The sequence below is a fragment of the Hakea prostrata genome, chromosome 3, assembly GCF_041222555.1.
Source record: "Hakea prostrata isolate BN-2017 chromosome 3, UWA_Hpros_2, whole genome shotgun sequence".
Taxonomy (NCBI): Eukaryota; Viridiplantae; Streptophyta; class Magnoliopsida; order Proteales; family Proteaceae; genus Hakea; species Hakea prostrata.
In genome coordinates, this window is record NC_142602.1 from 39,656,670 (window position 1) to 39,683,421 (window position 26,752).

The window sequence follows — 26,752 nt, forward strand, 5'->3', positions numbered from 1 at the left end:
TTGCAGAGAAAGAGCCCCTTGAAAGAAATCTCAAAAATATAACTCCAAAACTTCTAAAAGGGAAATACGATCATGGTATCATCATTCATAAAATCCTGAAAAGAAATCTCATTTACCAAAAAAAAAAAAAAAAAAAAAAAAAAAAAAAAAAAGAAGTCTCAACAACAATGGCGTATCGTTCCCATCACCGGTACCCAATAAACTAAAATATGCATACCACTGTTCCTCTGCCTTAAAAAAGCTTCTCACCTGAATAACCTTATCTTAAACCTTCATCGCAGGGGTCTCTTAATGGAAATCAATACCCCCATTTTTAAAATTCTCAACCCTAGTTTTTAAATTCAAGTTGGATCCGTAGATACATAAAGTTCAGGTGAAGGTTGGATCATGACAGCATCTCAACGATGGACAGCAAAATAGAAAGAATGTAAGACAGCATTGGAAGGATCAAAATCCCTCTGGATCTAGTGAAAGAGAAAGCCAACAGTCACAGAGTGTACCGACCAACCAACCTACAGTGGAAATTCCCAGCTACCATTCTGAGGAGGAAGAAGCGAAATGTGACTGTTAGGTTCACCTTACGCTTCTAAGCTCTTCGAGTGTTGCTCTCAAATGGCTACCACACCTCAATTTCAAACTTCCCCCTGGGACTTGTGGTTTCTTTTCTTCTACTTTGCTCAACTTCTTCTGTTTCTCTCTCTGGCACTCTCGAATCTTGTTCTGCACACCAGGCATTTTTGGAACTGGGTTTCTCGCTATGGAAGAAGGTCTTTCTCTACCTTTATCGTCTTCTCCTTCTTCTATCCACGTCAATGGCGAGCCTTCAGGTTCTGCTTATTCTTCCTCCTCTTCTTCCTCGTCTGGAAACCGTACGGGAAGAAGATAACCATGATAACCAGGAGCTGCTACAGGAGCTTCAGCAGCAGCAGCAGGCAAAATACCTAAAATGCAAGTTGAAACTTGGACCGTATGAATTAATGAAATACCAGGGTGTTTTGTTAAAGCAATTATCTCATGAATATGTTGGAGACGCCATGAAATTAAGGACCCAAAGCTACACCTAACATGAGTTGTGACCAAGTAATTGTTTTCTCCCACTCTTGCCTGCTTCGTCTCCGAAGCTTTTGAAACCAGCTGGAACAAGGGCTGAGTTCTTGGCCGATGATGGAGAAGACGGAGAGACTCACATTTTTTCTTTCGATAAAAGAAAGAAACTTATTAAAAAAAACAAATATATTAGAAAAGGGCATTTTCGTCACAAAATTATTAAATTAACATTTTCTATTCAACTTGTTCTTATTTAATCATTTCATGAAACCACAGGGAAGCCATATGCAAAAGAAAACTTACACTGGACTAAAAGTGACTTGGACCAAACCTCAGGGGGTCCAGATGAAAATTACCCTCTAAAAATTGATAAAATAATTCAATAGTGAAACCCTTAGTCGCTCCCACATTGATGCTGCACATAATATTTGCTAGTACAAGCAAGGGATCAAGACTCTTGCTGAAGCATGATCTTTTGAGTGTAATGATCAGGCAGACTTGAATGCTAAATGTGCAATTTTGCTGCCAACAATCAGGATTGAAATCTTGGCCGAGATTTTGATCTCCACTGTTCGTCTCGCAGATGGTTAAAAGCGAGGTCGGTCAATTTCGATCTCGAACGTTGGCAGTACAGTGCTAGACGTTGGCAGCACAATGCCCAGCACTGAAGTTGAACCTGTAATCACCCAAGTATTGCTCATGGTGTTTCGAGCTGTTTCACGTGTTCCAAGACAAATTTGCAAATCAATTTGGCATCCGAATAAGTACAAATGATAGGTTGATTGTGAGAATCTGCTGGATATAAATTTAAACTCTTTTAAGGAAACCTGATGATTATGATTATATGCAATTGTACACGCCTTACCCAACACGACTATCTTACAAGGGCACACCGGGTGCCAAAAGCTTCCACACAAGCAGAATATGCGGGGACAATTTTCCCACACAGTCTTAACTCCAACAATTATTTGTTGAGAGGCAATTTCAAGTTCTTAACCTCTAAGCTTTATGGTCCACTAACAATTGCACCAAGACCCATCTCTTATAATAATGTAAATAATAAACAATAGAATAAATATTTAAGTTACACAGGTGATGGCGACAGTAGAAATACTGGCTGCAATCTCTGTAGTAATATGCCACAGAAGGGACACAATGGTTTCAAGGACACTTCAAAGGAATGTCCTTCACTTAAGGACTTCAGATCCATGGAGCTTGAGGACATTGTAAAAAGAGTCCAAGGTGCCAGATTCTTAGCCCTTCTCTGGCAGCATGTACAGAACCATGATACAGTAGTGTTGAAAACCTGCATAGAAACAGCACATCTGTGCAATCTATGGCCCTGGTCAATACCCATAGCGCACTTCACACTTTTGCAGAAAGCAACTTCTGGATTTTCAAATGGAACTGACGCAGAACAAAAGCTGCATTTCTCTTCTGTTGCATGGTCACAAGTTGGGTGTATCCTGCTTTTACAAAGAAAATACAAAAATAATAAGATTTTCACTTAGGAATACAAATAGTATTTGCAGACATGAGATACTAGAAAGTTGAAGAATGTGTAGCGCTAGAATATCACTATTGCATATGGCAAAATAAATTCAAGCAACAGCAACTTTATCATCAACAAATAAACAAAAAATCATTTGAACACCAAAGGGGCATTCTTGAATCATATGACTGCTGATGCCTGGTGTATACTGGTCAAAGTGACTAAACTAGGATATATGATGTTGGGAAGTGAAACCGATTTGGGTTATGTAATGGTAGGTTCTGAACTGAGGATTTAAGCACCTATAAAGAAGTGACATACATTAGTTGAGAAGTGAGGAAAGAGTAAGTTCATTTTGAAGTTTCTTCAGTGCTTGGTATAGTCACAACAGTAAAATAATTTTTATAGTATTGACAAAGTGATACAGTTACAACTGCTCAACTAAGATTACAATTATCTTATTTTGGATCTAATCTATAAGTTCATATAAAAAGCTCACACCAAGCACACATGGTTCCTGCCAACTGTGGAAATCTGAGGAGGGTCATAGTGTAAGCAGCCTTACCTTACCCGTCCCCCACACTTCAAGGAGCGTCTGTTACCTGTCTCAAACCAACAATGGAGACTGTTTCTATGTTAAAAGACCTAACTAGAGTTAGGATACTTAATAGAGAAGTTCTATTTTAGGTCAACTAATAAAAGTCAGTGTGCAAGAGTGATCGGAAGTCCTTTTAAGAGTCAATTTAGATAATACATATACACTACATCCTATCAGACGAACATATATTTAGTATGTGGGGATTATTGAGCTGTTCACCATGGGAACAGAATCGATCTCTCTCCCCTTTCTTTTAGATCTGTTCATCTTTATTTTCACGTCAGATCTCTACTCTCTGTTTTTTTTCTTCTATTCTTGCAACTTTTTATTCATCGTCTGATCTGTCGGATCCCTATTTCCTACATCTCAGATTGCATCACTCTTAATATATCCTTCTAGTTAGTCATCCATATCGTCCCAAATTTATTGCATTATCTTTGGCATACTTACTTTGTGGTGTCAAATTCTGATTCCAACAATTATAATTATAAATCTAGAATTGAAGTCCTGTTTTCTTTGTGCCACTAAAAACTGTATGTGCAAGTTAGACCACTTCACCCTTTTCAGGTATAATTGCATAGTTGTTGTACAGGTTGTAACTTAAACTCAACCAGAATTGTAGCTTGTTCTGATATCTCAGGCTAGAGTTATAAATTTTGCCCTATTTCTGAGATCCTGTCAATACTGATCTTTTACTAAACTTTTCTGGTTCAGGAACATTACATTGCCAACTATTTCACCAGTTCAAACAACATATATTTAAAAATAAATGTCACGTTAAAATAGAGATGTAACCCCTGGATTTAAATATATATAAGAAACTTCCCTTTCGACTAGAGCTTTTCATGTAAGTTTTCACTATATCATCTATCAGAGGGTCAAAAACATTTCCCCTACTTACATTCTGTTTTCATCCTTATTAACTATACCTAGAGATCTATCCTGATTCAAATTTATTTTCCCTGTGTGGAGAATGCCAAGCCTCGATGAAGAAAACACATCTAAGAGAATCAATGATGCGAAGTCACAATGAAAAACCTCTCCAAGATAACTACAAGTGAATAGATGGTGGAAGTAAAAAGTACCTTCTATGTACCTCTCCAATTTCTGATGTCAGTAATCTAAGCTGATTTTGTACCAAGTCTTGGTTCATTGAAACCCACCGTTGCATCGGCACAACACCAAGTGGGAGCCAATATCTTGCTGTAGAAAAATTTGCAGCCGAACAACCTTTATGACCTAAAAGAGCAGCAAAACTGAAGCCCACGACCCTCTCTCTTAGCTCTCTCTCACTGTCGACAAATAACTTGATCCATGGACCTAATTTCTCACTTTCAAGACCATCCATTTTCTCCAGCTTGTGTTTGCTATTGAGTATTTCATTCTGGAAATCTGATAATATTACCCTTCTACAGATAATGTTAAAAAGGTGGAGCTGACGAGAAGGAATATTGGACAGAGATCTCGATGCCTGAAATAAGATGTCTTCAGTTGAAACACCCTCAGGGTAACTATCAAGCCAACTTGAAATCCATTTAATCAGTACAGCATACACATAATTTGGTGTCGCTTGCTTGAAAGCTGACAATGCTGCAATGACATCCCAAAGAACCAGTGTTTTTTCAACTTCATCATACCGCTTTAAAGACCACAAAATGTTAGACTCCCAATAAGCCAAATCAATGCCAGAGAAACCAATAGAAGTCTCAATTTCATGGTCAGGAATCGTGTCTGACAAAACTTCAACTTGCTGCCCACCAATCCAACAGAACTCAACAACAGCCTTTTGTACCCTGAGAATGTTACATTGAAAAGTAAGAGTTGAAGTGTTGAATTCCACGAGCAAATTAACGCAGAAATAACAATCATCATCTAATTTTGAAATGCAATTAGGTTTGGAAAGGCACAAGAATCATATGAAGGAATTTAAGTTGCACAAGACAATGAGGAACCGCAAAGAGAGAGAGGAGGAAAGAAAAGAAAGGGGGGGGGGGGGGGGGGGGGAGGGAGGGAGAAATAACCTTGCTTGATACATTGGATCCAAAAGTTCAGCATCAATGCCACGAACCTAAAATCATTATACAGATTTTACCTGTTAGACCCATGGTACTACAAAGCGTAACTCACACAAGAGGAAACAAGTAACAGCAATCTGAATCCTACAGTTTGGAGGCAGTGACTGTGCCAGTCTCCTGCCTCCCTTGGTCACTATTATGAATACTGAATGTACAAAACAAAAAACTTCCGAATCATCATCATATGGTAAAAACTAGCTCTAGCAACTACGGCCCCTCCACATATATTTTCACAAAAGAAGAAAGATGAGTTGCATGAGATGGCATGGCATGGTCAAACTCCTAAGTAACAACCGAAAGTCCTGTGATCATGTACTGAAAAAAAAATGAAATGTTTCAAAACAGAGAAAATATTCATAAGGCAGTGTTTTCATGCACAGAAAAGGGTGTTCGGCAATTTAAACCCAATAACACTTGACCACGAGTTAAAGTGTCACAGGATATGTCAGCATGGTAGTGAGGTAAAGACTTCATAGATTGATGTAAGAAAAACATGAAGAAGAAAGACCAAGACACTGGTCATGCCACCAATCACACGAATGATGTCACAGCCCATTTTTTTCTCTGGTGTCCTAGAAGATCGTGATCGTGAGTGGACCCCTGCATGGATTTCAACTGCAGCTTTGGGAAGTGATTTTATTAAATTTCTATATATATGGTTTTCCCTATTTTATGCTGAGAGAAATAGTCCTATTGTCAGCATACTATCGTTCTTAATTTTAGAAAGTTTCTACTTTGTTGGGGAGTGATTTTATTTAATTTCTATATATATGGTTTTTCCTATTTTATGCTGACAGAACTAGTCTTATTGCAAGCATACTTTTGTTCTTAATTTTAGAAAGTTTCTACTTTGTTCCTATTGAGTTAGCTTTTATTTTATAAATTAGTAGTTTCCATTTGTAAGCAAGCCTATGGGATCCTATTAAAATATGTAAAAGGCTACTAACAACCCTAATGCTTTATGAATTAATTGAAGAAGTTTTGATTTGATGCTACTATTCTTTTGTGCATGCTGAGTATTAAAATGGACTGATGGCCTTGCTGTGAGAACTCAACTCCAGGGTTGAAGGAACCTTGCTATTGAGTGCTAAACCACACATTCTAATTTTCCATTTTCTTTTAAATCTTCTCTTTCTTCCTCTTGTTCAAACTACCTTGTACTGGAACCTGAGTACTGCTGCTGCTGCCGCTGAAGAAGTTCATCAAAGACTATTGCTGATCATCCCAAACCATTTTTTTGCTGGTTAAATGTTACTGCTGCTGCTTCATTTAAGCTGCCCTGTTACTGCCCAGATTTTGTGATAATTGCAGCATCATCAAGGGTTTCCTTCTTTTCCCTCCATCCCGTGAACCCTGCTGGGATTTTATTGTTAGGCTGCCATTGTTAGGCTGCCCGACCCTGGTGAAGAACAAAAAAAATTTCCCCAAGAAGAAAGAATACATTTTATTTTCATCAGATTTCATGGATATTCTATGGTGGGTGAGATACAGTAAACGAAACCATATGGGCTGATTCTAGCCTTGTGTGAAAACTACTAGCCCAATGATTAATCTACACCACCTTTCGTGGTGATCTTCATCACTACCTGGCCCACAATCCCCTCAAGTTCCAGCCCTGAACTCCCATTAAAACCCCATTGACCTTGTATCCCTAAAACCATTCAACCAAATGCTATGAATTGGGACTTTATTTCAACTCCTACAAATTCAAATAAGCCTTTTCTTTCATTTTATCGTCAGCCCCCTCAGAGGCAGATTGCCATCGAATGCTCAAACCCCCTCAAAAGGCAGAAAGCCATCGAGTGCTCAAACCTCACCAACAGCCTGAACAGCCCTGGTTCAAAAATTTGCAAGTTTGGTTGTCTTCCATCTGAAAAACCTTTTTCTCTAGAGCAATCTGCTATGTGGGGTTTGTATCCTATTTCATCTACTTCAGGTTTCATTATTTTGTCACTTTTGCGAACAATTATTCTAGAGTTACTTGGTCATAATTAATGAAAAAAACGTTCTCAGCTACTTTCTAGATTTTCTAGTTTTGTGGCTGAAATACAGACTTCATTTAATGTTCCTGTAAGTATTCTTCGAAGTGGTAAGGCAAAAGAATATTTTCCCCGCCATCATATGATGACTTTGTGGTAATATTATATTGTTCGTTAGTCTTTTAGAGCCTATACCCCTCAGCAGAATGGCATAACGAAAAGGAGAATAGAGACTAATGGACACTACTCATTCCTTTTTGTTTGAGATGAAAATGGACGAGACTTTCTCGGCTGATGCCGTTTAAGTTTTAACCGCTTGTTGCTTTATTGATTGCATGCCTTCTTTTGTTTTACAATGTTTTTTTTTTGTGGGGTGAATTTATAGGGTAGTATTTTGCTTGCTTTATACATCCAACCATGGATTGAGATCTCGATCTCGAAGGGACCTAGCTCCCTCAAAAAACCAAGATCTCGCAAGATTAGTCAAGATCTGGTAAAAATCCTCAATCAATTCAACCCAACTCGAAGGCCCATCTTAGCAGGTATTAGGGATCAATTTGGGCTAGAATTTGGTATTTAGTCTATTTTAGGCCCCCTAAATACAACAATGGCTTTAGATTTGTGAGAAAACAAGTGTATCTATGAGTTCCAACTTAACCCTAACTTTGAAATTGATATGGTGAAGGAGTGAATATGCAAACTTATAAAACATGGAAATAAAAACCATTACTTGATATAAACAAAAAAGCAAACGTATAAAGTCAAATAATACATCAAACATGTCTTGTTGTTCACATTTCAAATTAAATCATTGAGGCACTTATAAGTTACACCACGAGAGTACAAGAGTAAAATCAATGACTAAGCAACTCCTCCAACTTATGCCTCACAAGCACCAACACCACCTCCAGCAATGTAGAACATAGTTTTTTTGGGGGAAAATAGAGTTTGGGAAGAACACTCCCCTTGCTTCAAGATTGGCTTCAAAATCTGTATATCTTTGTTCTAGATGAACTAAATAGCTTCTTATGCACCCTAGGTAGAGATCCAACCAACTTTCCAGCGAAAAATCTAACCAAAACACCAAAACCAGCAAAGTCAGAAGGAGTGTCATTGAGACGTCTTAGCCCAATATGGTATTTTTGAAGACTGGGTTGAACCGAGATCATGAGTCGACTAAGATCTCAGCTGAGATGTTGTAGTTTTCTATGATCATCTCATTTCGCATGAGATCCATCTCAAGGTCAAAAATGAATCTCAGTGAGATCTCATGAAACCTCAAATTATGTATCCAACTGGTCCCCTTTAAGTTTTCCCACCTTCTGTTTTCGGCCATGCTTGTGTTATTCACAATTATTGTCCCAGGCTCTCTAAGTTAGATTCCAGATCTCTAAAGTGTAGCTTTCTTTAGTATTCCAGCAACCCAAGGGGTGGGGTAGTTATTCTTCTGAGCCCTGCAATATTTTATCACAGTTGATATATCCTTTTTTGAGTCCATGCCTTATCAGCTGCTTCTTTTAGTATTTCCTAAATTGACACTGATCTTCATGTCTCTGTTGTTCAGTCTGTGGCTCTGGAAGTTGCAACACAGTCTTCTTCTGTGCTGCTCCCTATCCTTCCAAAGTCATCAATTACAGATGTCTATGCTTGTTGTATGAAGATAGCTACTACCATCTTCTTCCCATGGAGTCTACCTCCAGGGTACCCTTGTCCACGAATCCTGAGGTTAGCATTCCTTCTGATCTTGGTGTTTTGATTACCTCCATAAGGTACTTGGAGTTGCATTCAGCGCCTTATTTCTAACAACAATTCTTATGCTGGTTTCACTCTTCTTTTCATTCCTTTTCATTTACCATCAAGGGTTGTCTTGTTCCTAAGTTTGTTTCAAAGGCCTTATCTAATCCTAACTGGATTATGCTATAACTGAGAAGCAGTTAGCATTGAAGGAGAATCAGACTTAAGATCCTGATTGATTACCCTCATGGAAGTCCATTTGGTTTATGTTCTGAAGGTTAACCCAAAAGGCTCTTTTCCATGTTTGAAGGCTACACTTGTGGTAAAAGGGTATCAGGTGTACGGTGTTGCCTACTTGGATAACTTTTCTCAAATAGCCAAACTTACTTCTATTCAAATTATGATTTCATCTGTCCTTTACACCATCTAAAAATGGCACCTTTTCAACCAAGTTGGCATACCGCTTCCTTACTTTAGGATGTTCATTCTCTTCCTTGCTTCCCAACAGATGGTGGAAATTCTTTTGGCATCTGAAGATTTTACCTCCATATAAAATTTTCTTTTGGAGAATGATCAATAATGGTCTTTATGTTAGCTGTGTCATTGCAAATTGGTTACCATGCTATCCATTTTGTGCCTTCTGTAATATTCATCCAGAATCTGAAATGCATCTCTTTTTTAATGCTCTTGGACAGATCATAATTGGAGTTGCAGAATTTTGGGATTAAATACCAAAATAATATCTGAACCAAGCATTTTGACTTCTGTTTAAATGCTTTCTTATGGTCAAAAAAGATTTAAAATTGAGATCTTGGTTCTTTTCTGTCCTGGCAATTACCTGCTATTACATCTGGAATACTCGAAAGAAGGTTGTTTTCCAACATAAATCTGCCACCCTGATAGATGTAAGCTGTTAAATACTGACTGGAAGTTGCAAAGTGCCACAGATTACAATCACTCTGAGGAACCCTTGGATCACTCACAAATCTCTGTTGAACTCGGAAGTATTAATTGGCTGAATAATGATACTACCTCTTGTGGCTTGCAGGTCTCTTTCTATCACAATTAGGAGAGCACCGGTGGGTTTTTTGCATGGTGTTCAAGGGCACTCTGGTTTTGGTTAAGACAGGCAAAAGAATAGGAACATCAGAACTTGCTGTGGTGGGTTTAACTCTAGCCTCTAATAGTGGTGTTTCTGATAACTATCCATCCATCTCTCTGTAAATATAAACTGTAGTCTGTAGCAGCCTATATAATGCTCTCCCTAAACCAAAAATACCCTGGCTTTATGAATTTTTTAACTCAGCTGTTGCGTTTGACATCTAGGGAACATATGATGTGATGAAATCCCCCGACCACTCGGAGCGCTTCAAAAAACATACCCAACTAGGCTGGGCAGACTTATTTAGAGAATAAAACAAAAGAAAAGGTAAAGGGTCGGTTCAAGACCGAGGTTGAAGAAGAAACCACAGAACCCAGTAAGAATTTTCCAACTATTTGAGAGAAGCACACCCATGCTAATGTCCCAATGGCAGAGGATGGTTTTAAGAAAATTATGGAATGAGAGGGGAAGGCTGTCGAGAAGGGCATCATTATAGAGCGTGAACCTGCCAGAGGGATCAGAGTCTACACGTTAGTGAAGGGCCGAGAGATGAAGAACAAAATTGTCAACAATCCTATAAGCATCCCGGAGATGTTGAAGGTCGGGTTTCTTTAGAGATCGGTAGATACCATTCTGAAACTGCAGTCTCATAATGGTATTCAGGGTGTTTGGCAATGAGAAGCTCCCACCGGGCTCCTTGATAGCTGGGGCAAATTCAATAGTGATAGGCACCGACCATGGGCTTCCACCCTGAATTAAGTAACCTGCTGGTCTGAGTTAGCTAGGATGGGAAGAAGGTAGGAGTTCAGAAGGGTTAGAGAATGGGTCAAATTACTAGTGTAAAGGGATCAAACCACTAGAGGCTATACTAACCCCACCAACTTGACCGCTGTCACCCTCAAAATGCCTACCCATTGAAGATAGATGAAGGAAAAAGCCCTAACTAAAGGCACATATAGCAATGCAAAGGGAAACAACACAAAGCTATAACAATGGAAAAAATGGATGAAGCAGAGGCAGCAGACTTATTGGTGATGATAGAAAGAATGAGGATGGAAAGCAGAATTGTGGGACGCACAAACAGAGCACCAGAAATAAAACGGACACTGGAGGATGCAGAGGTGAGTTGTAGCAGAGACTAGTGGAGAAATCAACTGTGTGAGGAAGAAGAAACAATAGAAATGAAGAGGAACATGACCCCCTCTTAAACCACGATTTAAATCAATAGCTCAGATTAAGCTGGATGAACGGACAAAATTGCACGCGTTGCTTTAGGTGACCGAGGCACCACAATGGCAACTGAACGTGTTAGGCCACAAGGCAGACGACTTTGTTAACATTCATTCTAAGTCTTTGCAACTGCACAAAATTTTCTTAGTGTTGCGCTCCAAACTGACTAGATCATCGGAGGCGGCCTCCCGACTACCCTAGGTCGGCTTATGCTCGTTTTTTCTGTTTTACAAGTTGATTTAGTGATCCAGGTGATTCAGTCAGATTTGGACACGTCAGTATGGATAAGGTCGTTGGGAACATGGGAGAGCTTGGTTAGTGGAAAGTTTGCCTATATTTTTATGTTGTAACTCATAATAGTGAAGCTGCTGTCTGTAATGCCTCAAACCCTATATTTCATGAATGTACAAAGCATACTAAAGTTGATTGCCATTTTGTTCATGAGAAGCTATAGCGAGCACTTGTTTTTCAAATCATGTTCTCATTAGAGAACAATTAGTGAACCTATTTACAAAGCCTCTGGGAATAATGAAGTTTGTAATAAGTTGGGCATGATTAATGTACATGCTCCAACTTTAAGAGGAGTGCTAGAATATGTTATGAGTGGGCAAAAGGTTAAAAGTGGGAAAAAATCCAGTCTCTGGACTGATGCCTGAGCTAACGCTTGGAAGGATTCTAGCACAAGTAATTGCTTTCCTTCGTATTTTTGGTTCCCAATTTTGATTATAATTATCTCCCTTTTCCTTGTTCTATTAATACGAATTGATTTGGAGGTGAACTAACATGAAGCCTCTCTCAACTATTTCTCCTCCATCATCTCCTTCTCTGGTTTTGAAAAATTTGTGGATGAGAGATCGATTCCAGCCCCAACTGATTAAAAGATCCTTTACTTTCTTATAGGATGGGTGTGAAGCAATGGAGGGTTCAATTCAGTACTAGCTGATTTCTCAAAAATACAGACAAGGTGGGATAGAGTAAACATCCCATACGTCCTCTGGTATCTTGGTGACTGCTTGGTATTTATTGTAATTATATGTTTCCCACTTAAACTTGGCTTGAGCTCAACCAAAATAGAGTGCACCAACTCATAGTGCCCAACTTGGCTTTTTCGCTGACAATTGGTCTCCAAAACTGAGTTCTTGAATCATGGTCGGAACTCCGAAACCTTCTTATTTTGGGATCTAGGGAAAATTCAAAAGTAGGCTAGCTGGCTACCCAGTACCCACTTTCTAACGAACAATTTTGACAGATTTGGAAAGCTGGGTTTGATTCTATTCCAGGTTCAGGATTCAAATTTATAAAGACTGTGCTTGTTGTTGAAGTGAAAGCAACAGTAACAGCAAAACAGCAGAACTCTAAGAAAAGCCACAGACAGTGATAACAGGAGAAGAAGATGATGAAGAGATGCGGAGCTTGATCCCTATGCATGCAGCCATCAAAATTGTACTCTACGCCATTCCACAGTTTTTCTGCTTCTGTATAAACCTCTCCCTAGAAATACGACTTCTTTGAATAGGAAGCCACAGTGGTGTCTCATTGGCATTGACCATGATGACAATCATTGCAACGGCCATCATTAGCGGAAATACAAATTATAAAGGCGTTGTGCCATCATCACTTTTGTTCGACCCTATTTAAGAATGTGAAGCACCAAGGCTGCTGCCTTGGTGCACAAGCTTGCTTTGGTGGTGATTTCCTTTTTTGGTCTGATTGCATTGCTTTATTTTTGGTTTAGGAACCTTGGTGGACAAGGTTTAGGATTTTTAGAGAGTATACTCTCTATTTTTCTATTAGTTACTAATTTCAAAACTTTCCTTTTCTATAGTTTCCATCTTGGACAGCTTTTAGTAGTTAGAAGACTAGAAGTTTCTGTCCACAAGTTGTACTTTTTTATTTCCTTTAGAGGACTTCTTCCTAACCGCGCACCTCAGACTAGAATTTAAACATAAGCTATGATGAAAGAGAGTAATCCCATGGAACATGCTTAATCGCCTTAAAGAGAAGAAGGCTAAGCTGCCCAGACCTTGTGTCTTCCTTTGCTGGCTAGATTTTGCGCTAAAGCAAGAGAAGCCCACGGTAAGACAAAGGCTGTGAATGGGAATGCCCTGATTAGGCCTTAGAGCAGTCCGGCGTGGACAAGAGCAAACAATTCCTTTCATTGAGGGAAGAACTTTGGTCAGCCTGGCTGGATAATTATGGTATACCATCTTACTTATTTCAGTGAGACTCACGTTGCCTGGTGGTTCTGATTAGTTGTCGGGTAGGCTGGACTGGGGTTCTGGGAAATTCTCTATGAATCTCGATAGTAGTTCCATGAACAATCCTTTGGGGGATTGGATTAGTTTGATAAAGTTTCTCGTCTCTCTAGTTGGATGCTTAACTCTTAAGATCTATAAATAAAGGAAGCCCACCATTCTAGTTTTACTTCGCTAGAATTGCAAACCTTTGCTGTGGTTCTTCTCTCATCTTCTCCTGTATTCTCCTTCTTCCAGCACTGATTTGATTCATTAAAGCTTATTTGCTAACATGGCATCAGAACTGTGTTGAATAAAAAACAGTGTTGTTCCATTCTTTCTTCTGAAGCCCTTTTTTGTGTTCTGTTTTCCTTGGTGTGCAGCCATCTAATGCTCCACCTAATACACTGTTAGGTCAGGTATTCATATGAACCAATCTACTCTTTCTATTACCCTATGTTTTTAACGTCCCAGAACTCAGATTATATTCTGATTTTTATCCCCATTCATTAGAGATCCCTTTTTCTTCCCATTCGGACTGAAAATTGCAGAATTTCTATTGCACTTTCTACTTGGGATACTTATTCAAGTTTCTACCCAACTGATTGTGTGATATCTGATACAAGTTATTATGTCTTTAATCACTGCTGATTCAACTACAAGTGTTGCAGAATCTAAGGGATCACAAGTTGATCCAATTAATGTTCAAATTACCCCCATCAAACTCAAAGGTATTTCCAGTTATTTGCTTTGGTCACAAGCTGTTTGTGTTTTACATATTTGCAAAAGGTAAGCATAAGTTCATTGAGGCTGCACCACCTACTGAGACCGACATTTCCTATGCTAGTTGGACCCAAGATGATGTTGTCATCAAAATTTGGATGTGGAATAGCATGGAACTTGATATTGCTACCAATGTTATGTTTCACAAGACTGCCAAGGGAATATGGGATGACTTGCACGAAACCTATTCCTAGGCTTAAAATATGACGGATTTGTAGTATTTATAAAAAGCTATTTCAACTTCAGCAAGTTGACAAGTCTTTGTAGGATTATTACAACTCTTTTAAAGGCATGATAGAGAAGTTGAATGTCTTTCAACCTCTCACTACATATAGAGAAACTTAAGGCACAATTGATTGAGTTTTTTGTATCCAAGTTTCTTGCAAGATTGAACCCTGAGTTAAATCCGTGAAAAGACATATTCATGCTAGTGACCATGTCCCCAACCTCAGTGAAACATATTCTAGACTTCAATGAATTGCCTTGCCTGAAGGGGGTTCTTCTGAAAATAGTTCTAAAGGTGAAAATTCTGTGTTTACTACATCTCCTGGAAGGGGACATGGTTATGGTTAAAGAGGAGTTAAGTCAACCTCCTAGAAGTCATGGTGTTCAGTAGTCTGATAAGGCATTTAGGCTTTGCACTCATTGTGGTAAAATTGGACACTTAGTGGAAGCTTGTTGGGCCAAGCAACTTGCCAATCATGCCATATTTGATGGTGGTATTGACACAGTAGCAAACAATGATAGTGGTTTTGGATCTTCTTCTGGGAACTTGTCTAAGACTCTTTGAGAGGATGTAACCGAAATCCTTCGCCGTCCACAAATATTGAGACCACTGATTCCACATCCACTGGTACTTCTGCTGCCACTCTTTCTCATACAGGTGTGGAAGTTTCATTAGCGATGATAACATAGTTACTGGTAAGTCATTACTTTTTTAGTTCGTTTTCTAAATCTACTACAAATAACTATGTTATCATCGCTAATGAAACTTCCACACCTATTTTAGGCTCTTAAAGTGTTTCTCCTACACCTTCCCTTACCTTGTCATTTGTGCTTCATGTTGCTAATTTTTCTTTTAATTTATTATCTATTGGCTAGTTAACTAAAGTTTTCAATTGCTTCGTAACTTTTACTCCTAATTCCTGTGTTTTCTAGGACCTTTACACTAGGAAGACAATTGGTGGAGGGTATAAAAGGAACAGACTTTACTATTTGGACTATGCTACCCTTATTATGGCTCTTTTTGATGATGACATAGATGCTTTCAAATGGCACTGTCGTTTAGGCCATCTTTCCTTGTTTAAAGTCAGTGTCTTAAGTTAAATTGTGAGACATGTGAGTTGGGAAAGCATTATCGTGCCACCTATCCTCCCGCTGGTCCCTTATAGTGAGTTTTTGTTTTCTTTAGTTCATTCAGATATTTAGGGCATGGAAGAAAAGTCGAGTGATATGGTCGAAATATCGCTTGAAATGTCTACAAAATTTGAAAACGAAACGAAAATAGTGGACATGCATGAAAAGTGTATTGTATCGTGTCGTGTCGACCGATATTTGAGCCGAAACGACACCATCGCATGTTATAAAGTGTCTTGTTTCAAGCTAGTTTTCAACTTACCGCCATTTTTGAGCATATCGAGCGATATCGCCAGGCACATTTTGACCCTATTTTGATTTTTTTTTTTTGTGATTTCTCTTGCTTTCACCTCTCTTTTCACCTAATTTCTACAACTCCATTTCATTCAAACACTAGATTTGCTCCTCCATTTGTGCATTTTCTCAAATCTTGCAAGGTGAGTAACCAACTTCCTCATTTTTTTAATTTTTGTTTTGTTTGTGCCTTAAATCATCTTAGATTGTTTCCAACTTTAAGTATGTTTACTTTATAGTGTTGATATATGAATTTGTAGTGTCAAAATTAATTTTTTACTCTTCCTACTATTCTTTTATTTTTCTATTATTAAAAATTATTTACTAAATTATGTATATTGCTAAAAATGTATATGTATAGTACATGTATGAGCTTCAAAATTAATGTATATGAGAGTTGAGACACCATATTGCTGTGATGGTGTTGAATTAATTTTTTTCTATTAATTATGTAATTTTACTGTATTTAAAAAATTAAAAAAAAAATATATATATATATATATATATATATATATATATATATTTATATTTATATATTTAAAAATAGGAGGTTATTATTAGAAGCATGTATGTCATTTTTGGAGCATAGTGTGGAGCTTTTCAAGATACTTAGTGTGTATTTTTTGTATCAGGCACTCTCATTCAAAGATGTCAGACATAGGTCGGCAACACGGGAGGCCACTGACAGCTGATAGAAGGAAGAGCGAGTGTAATTACTGCAAGAAACAAATAGGAGGTGGGGCCACTAGACTAAAGGTACATCTAGCTGGTGAAAACAGGGATGTAGTAAGGTGCCCAAAGGTGCCCGTAGAGGTCAAGAGGGCAATGGCCTCATATATTAGTGGGGGAAAGCAAAAGAGGAAAGATAAGAGAACACAAAGGGAGGAGTTTGAGGATGCATGCTTAGATGACCTTCCAGATCCCGAGTATAATGGTCTGGATGAGCCAGGAGAGTATGGATGTGACCTTGATCCAGAGGCCGATTAGATCAGAAGGGCGATGATGATGAGTAGGGAGCAACAGAGGGTTGATGACATGAGGAGGCAATAGAGGGGTCTGGGTTGTGGGTCCTCTAGAGAGCCACTAGGTATGGGAGGCAGAGGCAACTCCCAAGTCCCTATGAGGAGGACTCAGAGTGTGAGGCAAGAGGTTCCTATCCCACGGACCCCTACAAGGGGCCGAGCTTCGTTAGCACATCCTATAGATTTGGATCTTGAGATTCTTCACAATGATCCGGCCCTATTTGCGAGGCCTGAGCATAAACAGAAAAATTGAAGCAGTTATGGGGGAGTGTGAAGGAAAAAGTGGGGATGGCTTTCTCCAAATGGGCTTATTACCATAGTATTCCAGCACATACAGCTCATGGGCCCTACTATAGAGATATAATTGAGGAGATAGGCAAGGCTGCGAGTGGTGTACAGGGCCCCACTCCATATCAGATATATATAATGTCTATTTGCCTAAGCATAAAAATGACTTAAATGAGTATATTAAGAGATTAAAGCTCATGTGGGCTCATTATGGAGTGTGTGATGGTTGGACTGGTCCCACTAGACAGTGCATCGTCAATTTCATGTTGAATTGTGACGGGAGGACAGTGTTCCTCAAGTCAGTAGATGCATCCGGTGATAAGAAGGATGCAAAATATATTTATAAATTATTAAAGTGAAGGAGGTTGGAGTGGAAAATGTGGTCCAAATTGTGACTAATAATGGCTCCAACTACAAGAAAGCTGGGTTGAAGATGCAGGAGAATACAAGGTATCTAAACATATAGTATTAATTTTCATTTTTAAATACATATATTTGCATTACATGTACGCTTTATAACTTTGTATTGAACTATTGATGCCTCGATGGATGGACAAATATAAACTCTTTTGGACTTCATGTGCTGCTCATTGCATTGACTTAATGTTGAAAAACATCGGAAAGGTCAGGCTTGTGAAGAAGACCGTGGAGCAAGCCCGACAAGTTAGCACCTTCATCTATAACCACACCTATGCATTAAGGATGATGAGGGACAAGTGTCAAGGTAAGTTAGTGAGGCCAGGCATAACCAGACATAGTTATTAAAACGGCAAAGCAACCAAAGCGACTGGGGCTCCGTCTTGGTGTTTAGGCGACTAAGCGGCGCTTAGGCGGCAATAAAGCGACCAAAGCGGTTTAGTCATTATTTTTAATATAACTACTTTTTAATACAAATACTTTTTATAATCAACTAAAGTACTAAACAAACATTCAACAATCACATTCATAAAAATAAAAAAATAAAAAACATTCAAGAATCACAATTATGAAAAACTATCCAAAAAAAGAACAAAAACATAACTTCATCTCATCAAGCATCATAAGATTCATAACAATCATTATGTAGTATGTACTATATCAGTAATCAATGTGAAAAATGAAAATGAAAGAAAAGCAATATGTACTATGTTAGTAATCATTGAATATGACTCATGCTTCACATTCTATTGCCGACAGGCACTTTGAGCCTCGATTCCGAAATGGCTCACATATTTATATTTATATACAGCATTGTAGAATAAATTATGATTAAAAAAATAATAATAATAATATGCACAAATTACAAAATGTAAAAAAAGCGGCTGCTTTAGCATCTAGGCAGCAAAACGGTAGTGCCTAAGAAAAAAAGCGGTAAGAAATCAGCCTGTTAGTTAAGCGGTCACAATTTAAGCGGTTCAAAAACCGCTTTGCCGCCTAGGCGGCCACTTTGAGAACCATGTAACCAGATTTGCTACTAATTGGATAGCACTGCAGAGCTTTGAGAGTAGGAAGACTGGCCTTAGGAGCATGTTTGCATCAGAGGAGTGGTTTAGTTGGGAGGGTTCTTCATTCGTGGGAGGAAGGAGAGCACAATTGACCATACTCAATGAGACTTTCTGGCATAATGTGAGGATAATGGTGAAGATGCTTGAGCCTTTGATGCATGTGTTGAGGATGGTAGATCAGCAGAGAAAACCTACTCTACCACACATATTTGTTGCAGTAGAGAGATGAAGCAGCAAGTTGCTTAGGTCCACCCACACGGCAACAAGAGAGTCATCGAAATCATCGAACTTAGATGGCAGTCTATGTTGCAGCATTCACTGCATAAGGCTGGTAGTTGTTAAGTCTAATATTTAATTTAATTTTTATTATGTTATCACACTATTAAGCATTAAATATTCCCTTTTATGACATTTTTTCTTACACAACATACTATTTAAATCCCAAGTACCATTACAAGGATAATCTTGGGATGAGGCAAGATTTGATGGATGCCATCCAAACTGCAGTGGAGAAGTTGGAACCGGATCCATCTAAACAAGCAGTCATCCTTATGGAGGTGAGACAGTGATTTGAATCATTTGATATTCACAATTTATAGTTTTATACTAAGTCATTAACCTAGTAACTAGTTATTGTTTTTTTCTCTTTATATATTAGATAAAGGCATTTAGGGATGCCACTTGGAGCTTCGATCATTCTGTGGCCGTATCGGGACGGGAATCCGCCCTTGGGGGTAAGTTCATTCATTTATTTCATTATATATTTAATTATTATATTCTATCTTTAATTTAGTTATTTAAGTATTAAAATGACTTGGAGTCTATGTTTGTTGCAAATGAGCGGTGGTTGCAATTTGGACATGACTCACCCCACTTAAGTGTGATTGCAAGCAAAGTGGGGTGAGCGAAACTAGAGCACCTTCAGCCTCATTCACTCGAAGAGGCGCAACTGATTGGGTGTAAAGCGTCTAGAGGACCTTGTCTACATACACTATAATATGAGACTAAGAGAGGATCATATTAGACAAGGGATGGACAGAGGAGAGTAACAATATCGAGTTGGCCGACATATTTGAGATGAATAATGATGATAACCTAGTAGTTGACTGGATTAAGGACAGTGGAGAGCCATTGTTGGATGAGGAGGGAGGTCGTCCCAGTAGACAGATTGCAGAGGAGATGGGGGCTGATGTGGAGGACTTCATGGCCTAGGAGGGGAGTGCACATGCAGCACCCGCCTGTCCCTTCGTGCCACACCCTAGTGCATCCACCCAGAGTGAGGATTTGATTGTCTGGTCTGACACTGAGGATAAGGTGACTCAGGCCTCCGGCAATGACGACGATGGTGGTGATGATGATGATGGAAGGGATGAGGAGGGTGTTGGAACTCCTGATCATGATTCAGCTGATCTTAGGGACAGACCACCACCACCACCAATACGTGAGAGTCAAGGGGGGAGGACGACCACCAAGATTCACAGGCAAGAGTCAGTTCACCCACGGGACATGGGATTCAGACCATACTGGAGCTGTATCTCGAAGCCAAAATGTTTCCTCTACATATTCGAGGAAGAGGAAGGGGAGACAACACGGCTATAGCACAGAGGACACGGCATCATATGGGTCCTACCGTCCGGCTGATGCAGAGAGCTTGGTGGGATCTATAAGATCGATGAGCATTGATGCTTCTAAAGACTCCTCCACCTCCAGAGGATCCGGATGGCATAGGCATGCAGAGTCCTCATATGATACTACTGTGGAGAGTATTGGTTCTTTTGGGTCGACTTATGGAGCTTATGGTTATGAACCATACGGTGTCCCTCTTGGCTATCAGATTCAGGGTTAGGCCTGTCAGCCACTAGTGGAGCCTTATGGTTATGGAACAACTTATAGAGCTTATGGTGTCCCTCCCACTGTCACCTATCGTAGTCAGCCACTGGGACCTTATTGTCAGTATGGATCTGATCCTTCTACTGACAGTCATGGTGCTCCTTCACTTGATGAGCAGATCTTTCACTTTATTCCACAGCCAGTTCTTTATTTGGAGATTCACAACTTCCCACCGTTAGGAAATTCTTATGCATGTGGATGAGGCCACGTACAAAGCTGCAGTTGCTAACTACGTCGACAACTATATGGGGCAAACATCATGGGACTTGTATTGTCATTTGTATAGGGTGCAAACGGAAGAGGGAGACATTGAATAGAATAGACTTGTAATTAATAACATACTAAGTTACTAACATTCTTGCTTGAGTTGCTTCTTCTCATATGTAGTGTATACTTGGATGTAGCATTTTTAATGGTTTTTTAGTAAACTAGTAGTTCTATAGTGTTTATTATGCTTGAAATAGGTAGTATGCAAGAATCCAAATCAATTTGAGCCCATATGAGGCTCGAAATTGAAGTTACAAGTGTGCAGAAAAAAGTGTCCTCTTGCAAGGCCGAAATTCCCATTTCGACCGAAATTTGTTCCTTGTCATAGGAGTGCAACACCAACAGTCAATAGGATAATACGTAGGATATACACAAAATACAACTTTGAGGCATAGAACACTACAAATAAGCAATATGTAAAATTTCACAAAGTATAAAATAGAGAACAAAGTATGATGAGACAACTTTGTCCAATGACAATTTTTTTTACAAAAACTGTACAAGTATGAAGTATGTACTGTTTTGGTGCCTTAAAGAGAGATATTTTGATTCTAAATATGCTCATATATTCTAGAATTGGTTTATTTTCTTCAACACTTTATCCTCAAGCTTTTCTATAGACTTGCATCACCTCCACCTTCTAAAAATAGATCAGCTTGGTCAAACATGCCATGATTCCTCAAGAAATGTCTCTAACTGACTTCAGAGGATGAGCAGTGAAGTAAAAAACGACCAAATAAACTGGAATCATGTCCGAGGGAACAAAAATTTGGCTACCTAATGTTTCTATAGGTTAGGTGATTCAATAAAAGAATATTCCACTAATTAGTAAGCCAAGCCCTAGGGATCTTTGAAAATGCATGAACCACAATGGCTGTCTTTTAAGATGCATGAGCAAATAATGAAAAAAACAAGAATCTGATAGAAAGGAAATCTTTCTATACCAATCAAAGCCTTCAATATATAATCAATAATCAACCATAACATATTCTTGCAATTTGAAGAAATTATAAAGCAGCAAAAAAAAAAAAAAAAAAAAATAAAAATAAAAGAAGAAAAAAGAGAAAGAGAGAAAGAAAGAAAGAAAGGGACTTGAGCACGATGGGTTAAAGGATAAGAGGTTGTTGCAGAGTTTCAAAAGAGGCAGAAGGATGGGTTGCAGGATAGGTTTGATGGCCGCTGGAATGGATGCGATTGCTACTGGAATGGTGAAACTCCAGTTTGATGGCTGCTAGAATGGATGTTTTGCAGGTTATTGATGGGAAAGGAAGCTAGCGATGGGTTAAAAGAAAAGGTTGCAGAGCGTTGCGATGGTAGTTGCAGAGCGTTCCAATGGTTGAAAAAGGGATTGGCAAGTTAGACAACGACTATGGAAGGCTAATCAATGAATGTTGCAGGTCAGCCAAGCGATGACAATGGCAGTGGTGTAGTTATAGTGGCAGCGGCAGGGCACAGGCATGGATTGTAGTTGCAGAATCGAGAAAGAGAGAGAGAAATAATTTGTCTTTCCTCCTCTCTTTTTTTCTTTGCTTCCCTGATCAACTTTTGGCTCTAATACCACGTTGTAATTTACAGAAATTATTGCTCAAAAGGTATATTTTATTCATAAGTCCCAATAGGGTAGTTATAGTTACAATCTGAGTAAATCATACTTTGCATAGAATAAGGAAATACAAAGCAAATAGAATAGAAAATCAAAATTAGATATTAGGAAACTTATTCTAACACAAACCAGTATAAAGAATATAAGAAAATAAAATATATAACTAACTCCAATTAGGAAACCTCAATCATACTTCCAACACATATCTTAGACGGCTTTGGTGGACATGAATTTAAACTAAAGACAGAAGTAATTGCTGCAAGTGTAGGCAAGCTACTTTTGGCATGTAACTTTCACCTTGACTAAAGTCTACTTTGTTTAATATATTATATACACCACAATAATATTCCAGCCACAAAAATAACTAATTTATTGCAGCTTCAACATCCAGGGTCACCAAGAATGCATGAGTTACCAAACACCAAACTGATCTTGTTGAAGTTTGGGTTGTTACTATTCACGTGCACAGTAACGTTACCAGTTTAATGCCATTATTCCTTGTTTCCTATTTAGATACGCTACTTTTATAATGTAGGAATCTTGCTAAACAAAATTTTGGTAGTTTCTAGAAAACATAGTTTCTATTTTCTATTAGTAACTAATTTCAAAACTTTCCTTTTTCAGTACTTTCTATTTTGGACAGATTTTAGGAGTTAGTTTTACAAGAAAATTCTGTACATAAGTTGTACTCTTTATTTCCTTTTATAGAGGGCAACATGGCTTGCTTCTCAAGTTGTAATCTGGATTATTGATATCTATAAATAAGAGGTTGTGATTCTAAGAGTGCTAAGCTAGAATCGCAGCGTATGTGATTCCTATCAATTCTTCTTCTTTCTTCTTCTATTCTCTTCTTCTTTTTTCTTCTCCTTAATTGTTCTTGTTATTGCACTATTTTGGTTGATTAAAGTTTATTTTCTAACATGACATCATAGCTTTTTTAATCAAAACAATGTTGTTCTCAAGTATTCTCTTTTGAATTTCTCTTTCAGTGTTCCTCTCTTTGGTGCACAGCCACCTACTGCTGAACTAATTTTATAGTTAGATCAAATGAATATATAAACTGATCTATTGTATTACTTATGTCTTACTTATCCCATAACTTGATTGATTACTTTAATCTATTATTTTCTGTAGTTTTACATCCTTCTGCAGACTGTTTTTCTTTGCAAACACCTATTCGATTATGAATTTTTCTGCTATTCTTCTTAAAGTTTTGGTGCGCAACCACCTAGTGCTGCAAATAATAGATCAGTTTTTTGTTCTACCTCTGCACTCTACAAAATTTATTTTATGATTCTTCTTCAAGTTCTAGGGTGCTGGTTTATGAGTTTTTACTACAGATCATGGGATCTTTTGATGGTTTCCGAATATTTATTTGGGATGGCTATTGATTTAATATGGCTGGCTTCTTTGATGACTTATGAAGGACTCAAATAATACCTATCCATGCTACTAACAACCCAGGGAATCCAAATGAAGATTGGCTATATGTTTTAATTTGCAATCCTTTACATGATGACTCCTACACAAGTTTTTTTTGGGTCTTCTCTAAGGTTCGATCTACCTAGTATTTAATCCCTAGGCAGCTGTTTCCTTTTTATATGATAAGGGCTGCGATTTACCTATCTAGTTGTGTTTGCACCTCAACTACTGGTTTATAACCTACGATGATATACAATGTTTCATGCGAATTCTTGGGCAACTATTTCCCTATTTAATGGGTGGAATTAATATTCTGCAATTTTTTTTTCTTCCATAAAGACTTGTACCTACTTTGTTTCTTCTTAGATTTTTTCAACATCTCAGATCTAAATTTAGTATTAGCTAGGTTATACTCCATTGACTACTATTGTTTCTAACAATTTTTTTTCTACCTACCTCTGGTACTACACATTTTTCTTTTTAATTGTTTTTTATTATCCATAGTTGAACCTATGCCTCTCCCTCCTCGTCCATATTTTTCTTTTTATTAAATCCCATATATACCATAACTCCTCGCCATTGGACTACCACTGATACTATATATTTACCACATTACAACATTCCCTACCATGAGAACTTGGAAACTATATTTCTTGGGATCTTTTTAAACTGGATATTGGTTATTGGTTGTTATTAATTGTCCACATGTAATGCTACACGTGAGGGGGAGAATGATACCTTATTCTATATCTACTCAAGATGTGTTGATGGATATTATTTGTGAAGATTTTTATCCTCAACTTATGGCATTCTACAACAATATCATTACCTACCTTTACCTATATTGTCCTTTACCTAACTACTTGGTCTATAGTAACCCATGCTACCTTACCTACTTGGTCCGCAGTAACCTATATTGTCTTTTACCTTACCTACTTGATCCACACTAACCCATAGTGTCTTTTACCTTACCTACCGGGTACGCAATAACCCATACTATCTTTTACCTACCTACCTACTTGGTTCGTAGTAACCCATACTACCTTACCTACTTGGTCCACAGTAACCTATACTGTGTTTTACCTACCGACTTGGTCCACAATAATCAATATTGCCTTTTACCTACCCATATTTTACTTACTATTTGCCTTCTTGCGAAGCATTTATATCAATTTTGAAGATTTAGTGTGGATATTTCTCCCTACTACCGGTATTATGTGGATAATGTCTTTTGCCTACCCATACGTTACCTACTACTTGCCTTCTTATGAAGCATTTATATGGACTTTCGAGTTACAATTTTAAAGATTTAGTGTGGATATTTCTCCTTACTACCGGCATCATGGGGATAATGTCTTTGATCGTGCTATACTTATGGACTTTGTTTGTCTTCAACATCATCAATTCTTCTCATTATTGGATGGTTCTTTCGACATGAAGAATTTTGGTGTTGATTATCTCCTAGATGAAGTTTTCTCAGTGTTTATCGACGTCTGTTATTGCTACACGATTCAAGATTGGTACTACCTTTCAAGTTTATTCTTATTGTGCAAGCTGAAGTTTTCTTTGTGTATACTCCAGCTTGAGGAGGAGTGTTGAAGTTTGGGCTGTTACTATTCACGTGAACAATGTTATGCCATTATTCCTTGTTTCCTATTTAGATATGCTACTCTTTCTAATGCAGGAATCTTGCTAAACAAATTTTGGTAGTTTCTAGAAAACATAATTTATATTTTTTATTAGTTACTAATTACAGAACTTTCCTTTTTCAGTATTGTCTATTTTGGACAGATTTTAGGAGTTAGTTTTACTAGAAAATTATGTCCATAAGTTGTACTCATTATTCCCTTTTTTAGAGGGCAAGACGGCTTGCTTCTCAAGTTGTAATCTGGACTATTGATATCTATAAATAAGAGGCTGTGATTCTAGGAGTGCTAAGCTAGAATCGTAGACGTATGTGATTCCTATCAATTTTTCTTCTTAGTTCTTCTTGTTATTGCGCTGTTTTTGTTGATTAAAGTTTATTTTCTAACAGATCTCAAACAAAATCTAAAGGGAAGTTACTCTTACCACAGCCGCCACCAAGCTTCCGGGAGAGATCGCAAGACCAAAGCATGAATTAGACGCATCAGGAAGCTGAAAAGAAATTTTTTTATCAGGTAACAGAGTGAGGAGAATACACGAATATAAAGACCAAGAAAAAGTACATCATACATCGAGAGAGCTTCTAATGCCCAAACGAGTTGAAGCGAATGGTACTTCTTTCAAAGAGCTTCCTCTTAACACCCAGCTACATGCAGAATTATCCTATAAACATCAATACCAAAATAGAACAGCACACAGAATATTTTAATAACATGACCCAAATGTACATTACTACAAAAGTATGCAAGCATTGGGCAATAAACAATGAAAATAAAGAATATTATGAATATTAACCATCAAAATACTGATTCATGCATTTAAATACCTGGCTACAGCTGTACAAAGAGCGACCATCAAAAGCCCAAGCTAGACCCGTAATCTGGGATAAATTTGAAAAACATGTCAAATGTCATCACCTTGTAAATATGTCAAAGGTAATCAACTTGTGATGGAAGATAGCTCCATACTACTCATAACTCACCACTTTGCCATGTACTTCATACAAACCAACATGTTCAAATTTAAATCTGAATATATCAAAGATCCATACGTCCAATGATCCAGATCCTCCACCAATTGCTATTTGCATTTTGCATGGAGAATGTATAGGCAGAGCCAATGAAAGCATTGAGATTGGTGTGGAAGTAGCAGGTAGCTATTTACAAAGAATAAACATAAATATGTATCAATTAACTACCAACACTTAT

The 26,752-nt window shown here is 38.0% G+C and overlaps 1 protein-coding gene across 3 annotated transcripts in view; it reads right to left on the minus strand.

Annotated features, from left to right (window-relative positions):
• Positions 1-1,761: 1,761 nt before the first annotated feature.
• The window catches only part of LOC149022213 (Transducin/WD40 repeat-like superfamily protein), an 88,704-nt gene continuing 63,713 nt past the window's right edge, over positions 1,762-26,752 (minus strand). For 2 of the 3 annotated variants that reach the window (XM_089150384.1, XM_089150385.1), the window contains exons 15-21: positions 26,527-26,700; positions 26,371-26,424; positions 26,115-26,207; positions 25,971-26,036; positions 5,159-5,205; positions 4,223-4,930; positions 1,763-2,513 (exon numbers count right to left, since the gene is read on the minus strand). In XM_089150384.1, the coding sequence (XP_089006510.1) occupies positions 2,132-2,513; positions 4,223-4,930; positions 5,159-5,205; positions 25,971-26,036; positions 26,115-26,207; positions 26,371-26,424; positions 26,527-26,700 (1,524 nt within the window). In that variant the 3' untranslated portion in view covers positions 1,763-2,131. Of the gene's footprint in view, positions 2,514-4,222; positions 4,931-5,158; positions 5,206-25,970; positions 26,037-26,114; positions 26,208-26,370; positions 26,425-26,526; positions 26,701-26,752 lie in introns of all 3 variants that reach the window. The other variant, XM_089150386.1, reaches the window with a different exon arrangement.